General features: G+C 45.6%; 1 protein-coding gene across 2 annotated transcripts in view; it reads left to right on the plus strand.

Annotated features, from left to right (window-relative positions):
• The first annotated feature begins 2130 nt into the window (after positions 1-2130).
• G6PC (glucose-6-phosphatase catalytic subunit) overlaps positions 2131-5201 on the plus strand; it is a 9893-nt gene continuing 6822 nt past the window's right edge. Inside the window, exon 1 of one of the 2 annotated variants that reach the window (XM_023203921.2) lies at positions 2131-2435. In XM_023203921.2, coding sequence (XP_023059689.1) covers positions 2206-2435 — 230 coding nt within the window. In that variant the 5' untranslated portion in view covers positions 2131-2205. The remainder of the gene's footprint in view (positions 2436-5201) is intronic. The other variant, XM_023203922.2, reaches the window with a different exon arrangement.

Consider the following 5201-nt stretch of genomic DNA (forward strand, 5'->3'; position numbering starts at 1 on the left):
AGGAGAAGGTTGCTTGGACCAGCAGAAACTGCAGTAAAGGGCAACTGGAGTCAGCAGGGGCTGGGTGGGAGCCCTTGGTGGGGTGGGGAGGAGACTCCAGGTCATACCTCCTGGAGGATGTTTTAATCATTTCCAGCATGGAATGCTGTCAACCTTTGCCACAGATTCATTAGCTCTGAGTTTCTTTTCTCTGTCCCCAGCTACCCCTTACATGTCAATATGGACTTAATGATGGGAAATTCAGGCAAGTTTTTAAACATTTTATTCCCCCTGGCTCTTATCCTCAAAAATGCATGAATTTGGAGGCAGTGGCTCATGCCTGTAATGCCAACACTTTGCAAGGGTGAGGTGGGAAGATCACTTGAAGCCAGGAATTTGAGACCAGCCTGGGCAGCATAGTGAGACCCCGTTTCTACAAAAATAAATAAATAATTAAACAATAATAGTGATATGAAGCATGATTAAATAGCTGTATTTTTTAAAAATGCATGAATTCATTACCTGATTTATTCCCTGGTTCCTTTCATAGTCCTCTGTGACCTCAGTGTGAGGGTTTTGGTCTCTCTACTATTTGTAGGCTGATATACAGTACACACACACACACACACACACACACACACAGTGTATCTTGAGCTTTCTTTTGTGTATCTACACACACACACACATATATAAGAAAGCTCAAAACATAGAAGCCCTTTTTCAAAAATAACTGAAAGTTTCAAACAAAGTCTTTAAGTCTCCACTTACCAATTTGCTGGTATTCTTATTTAGAACCATACGTTCATCATATTGTTGCACAGGAAGACTATACATTCATTCTTTTGCTTAAATGAGTTAAAACACTTGGCCAGGCATGGTGGTTCACACCTGTAATCCCAGAGCTTTGGGAGGCCAAGACTGGCAGATCGCTTGAGCTCAGGAATTGAAGACCAGCCTGGGCAACATGGAAAAACCTCATCTCGACAAAAGACAGAAAAATTAGCCAGGCATGATGGCGTGTGCCTGTGGTCCCAGCTACTCAGGAGGCTGAGGCAGGAGGATCACATGAGCCCGAGAGGTTGAGGCTGCAGTGAGCCGTGATTATGCCACTGCACTCCAGCCTGGGGGACAGAGTGAGACCCTGTCTCAAAAAAAAAAAAAGAGAGAGAAATTTTAAAAAAGAAAACAACACCAAGGGCTGTAACTTTAAGATCATTAAATGAATTAATCACTGCATTAAAAAATGATTACTTTATGATCCTAAGAGATATGAGGCCAATACCAGGAAGGGGGTTGATTTCCCAAACCAGAGGCAGACCCTAGACTCTAATACAGTTAAGGAAAGACCAGCAAGATGACAGTCCCCAGTACAATAGAGGTTACTATATTTTATTTGTTGTTTTTCTTTTGTTTTGTTTTTTTAGAGATTGGGGTCTTGCTCGATTGCCCAGGCTGGAGTGCAGTGGTGGGACAATAGCTCACTGCAGCCTCCAGTTCCTGGGCTCAAGCATTCCTCCTGCCTCAGCCTCCTGAATAGCTGGGACTACAAGAGTACACCACCACACACACCAAAACAATTTTTAAAATATTTGTGTAGAGACGAGGGTCTTGCTTTGTTGCCCAGGCTGGTCTCCAACTCCTGGCTTCAAGGGATCCTCCCACCTCAGCCTCCCAAATTGCTGAGACTACAGATGTGAGCCACCACAACCAGCTAGAACTTACTAATTTTAAAATTAAGAACTTAAAACTTGCGCAGCTAGAGCACCAAGACTTTTCTTTGTCCCCAAATAAGTACAGTTGCAGGCATAGAAAATCTGACATCTTTGCAAGAATCATCGTGGATGTAGACTCTGTCCCGTGTCTCTGGCCTGGTTTCGGGGACCAGGAGGGCAGCCCCTTGCACTGCCAAGAAGTATGCCAAAGTTAATCATTGGCCCTGCTGAGTACATGGCCGATCAGGCTGTTTTTGTGTGCCTGTTTTTCTATTTTACGTAAATCACCCTGAACATGTTCGCATCAACCTACTGGTGATGCACCTTTGATCAATACATTTTAGACAAAAGTGGTTTTTGAGTCCAAAGATCAGGGCTGGGTTGACCTGAATACTGGATACAGGGCATATAAAACAGGGGCAAGGCACAGACTGATAGCAGAGCAATCACCACCAAGCCTGAAATAACTGCAAGGGCTCTGCTGACGTCTTCCTGAGGTGCCAAAGAAACGAGGATGGAGGAAGGAATGAATGTTCTCCATGACTTTGGGATCCAGTCAACACACTACCTCCAGGTGAATTACCAAGACTCCCAGGACTGGTTCATCTTGGTGTCCGTGATTGCAGACCTCAGGAATGCCTTCTACGTCCTCTTCCCCATCTGGTTCCATCTTCAGGAAGCTGTGGGCATTAAACTCCTCTGGGTAGCTGTGATTGGAGACTGGCTCAACCTCGTCTTTAAGTGGTAAGAACCATATAGAGAGGAGATCGGCAAGAAAAAGAGGCTGGCATTCGCTCTGGAAATATCTGTCCATCAGAAGTTGCTTTCCCCCAGGCTATTCAGGCAGCCACGGGCTACTCATCCTACCAACCCTTCTCTCTGACTTTGGATCATCTATATAAAGGGGGAAGACAGAAAAAAAATCCTACCAGTGAGTTGAAAATACAGGAAAGCCTATTTCATACGGGTTAAAGGGTAGGACGGTTGAATTTCATGAAAAGTCTGAGTTATATAGGCTTTGAGCAAAGAGTTTTCTTAGTATGAAGCAGAAGAGGTAACATAAAGAAAGATGTATGGGGCCAGGCATGGTGGCTCACACCTGTAATCCCAGCACTTTGGGAGGCCGAGGTGGGCGAATCACTCCTGGGCGAACTCAGGAGTTCAAGACCAGCCTGGGCAACATAACGATACTCCATCTCTACAAAAACATTACGAAAATTAGCTGGGCATGGTGGCGTGCACCTGTAGTCCCAGCTACTCAGGCGGCTGAGGTGAGAGGCGGAGGAGGCTGCAGTGAGTTGAGATCGTGCCACTGCATTCCAGCCTGGGCAACAGAGTAAGACACTGTTTCAAAAAAAAAAAACAAGATGATGTATGCTGTATGAAAAAAGGAAACAGATGATTCAACAGCCTGTTTTGTGGGGTAATGAAAAGTCACCCTGGGAACTGGGCTCCAGCCCTCGTTCTACCACCCACCAAATACATGTCCTTGGCAAGTCATATTAATTATCTGAGTTTCTGTTTTATAATCTACAAATAGGTTATCTCTGGCAGCTTAATAATAATCAGGGTTAACATTTATTAAACAGTGCGTGCCAGGCCATGTGCTATGTGCTTTTCTGTGAGGTAGTTACTGCTATTTACAGAAATAGTAGATGCAGAGACCAAGGTGCTGAGTTAAATGATTAGGCCAGCGAGGTTAGTACATGCTGACCCAGGATGGAAGCCCAGGCAGGCAGGCTGGCTTCTGCAGCAATGCTCTTAAGAACTATGTTACATCCGGTGCTGATAAACTGACTCTTTGTGGGGGGAAAAAAGCCCTGAGTTTAGCATTTGCCAGTTTTCTACCACATCAACATTCCCATTATGGCCTGCCTTCCTTCCTTCCTCCCTCCCTCCCTCCCTTCCTTCCTCTTTCTCTCTCTCTCTCTCTTTCGTTTGAGATGGAGTCTTGCAGTATCACCCTGCTGGAGTGCAATGGCGCGATCTCAGCTCACTGCAACCTCTGCCATTCGGGTTCAAGTGAGTCTCCTGCCTCAGCCTCCTGAGTAGCTGGGATTACAGGCGCCCACCACCACGCCCAGCTAATTTTTTTGTATTTTTAGTAGAGACGGGGTTTCACGATGTTGACCAGGCTGGTCTCAAACTCCTGACCTCATGATTCGCCTGCCTTGGCCTTCCTAAGTGCTAGGATTACAGGCGTGAGCCACCACACCCAGCCACATGATTCTAAAAAATAAGAAGATGAAGTGTTATTCCAAACATCTGATCTCCATTGAAGAACCATGCAATCTCTCTGGGTTGTAGAGGTCAGAGTTAGTGGCTCTCCCTGATTTCGATGAGAAATCACTATTCCACAATCATAGGCGATAAACAGCATCCTGACTGACAGTTGACACCTATTTCCACAGTGAAAGATACATCTAGTGCTTTTAAAGGGGAAGTGGTTTGTCTGAGGCACTGTTTCAAAGCAGAGAGGACACCAAACGAACATCCGAAGCTATATACATCCTTACAGAGAGCAATTCTGATGGAAATACAGGCTGTTTCCTGGGGGAGCTCCTCCTAGGGGCTGGAGTGCATTCTCTGATGTCAGAGGAAATGCAAGATTCCTTGAGGCCTGAGGGAACCCGTGGTATATGGAAGTCCAAGTTTCAAACTCTAGTTCCATATACATTCTTCCAGGACAAATACTGCTTGAGGTTAAAATAAAAAAAAAAATAAAAAATAAAAAAAAAGTCACATAGCTGCCATTATATGGATTTCAGGATCTTTTTTTTTTTTTTTTTTTTGACATGGAGTCTCGCTCTGTCGCCCAGCCTGTAGTGCGGTGGCATAATCTTGGCTTACCGCAACCTCCACCTCCCAGGTTCAAGTGATTCTCCTGCCTTAGCCTCCCGAGTAGCTGGGATTAAAATCACGCACCACCACACCTGGCTAATTCTACATATTTTTTGGTAGAAACAGTGTTTCACCATGTTGGCCAGGCTGGTCTCAAACTCCTGACCTCATGCAATCCGCCCTCCTTGGCCTCCCAAAGTGCTGGGATTACAGGTGTGAGCCACCGCACCTGCCTGGAGTTCAGAATCTTGGGCTTCATTATTTGTGTTTAAATAGATCATACAGTCAGGCACAGTGGCTCATGCCTGTAATCCCAGCACTTTGGGAGGCCAAGGTGGGAGGATTGCCTGAGTTCAGGAGATGGAGACCAGCCTGGGCAACATGGTGAAACCCCGTCTCCACTAAAAATACAAAACCTAGCTAGGTGTGGTGGCACACACCTGTAGTCCCAGCTATTCAGGAGGCTGAGGTGGGAGGAGGTAGAGGTTGCAATGAGCCGAGATTGCACCACTGCACTCCAGACTGGGTTACTGAGCCAGATCCTGTCTCAAAAAAAAAAGAAGGAAGGAAGGAAAGAAAGAAAGAAAGAAAAAAGAAGAGAGGAAGGAAGGAAGGAAGGAAGGAAGGAAGGAAGGAAGGAAGGAAGGAAGGAAGGAAGGAAGGAAGGAA

The sequence above is a fragment of the Piliocolobus tephrosceles genome, chromosome 16 (genome assembly GCF_002776525.5).
Source record: "Piliocolobus tephrosceles isolate RC106 chromosome 16, ASM277652v3, whole genome shotgun sequence".
NCBI lineage: Eukaryota > Metazoa > Chordata > Mammalia > Primates > Cercopithecidae > Piliocolobus > Piliocolobus tephrosceles.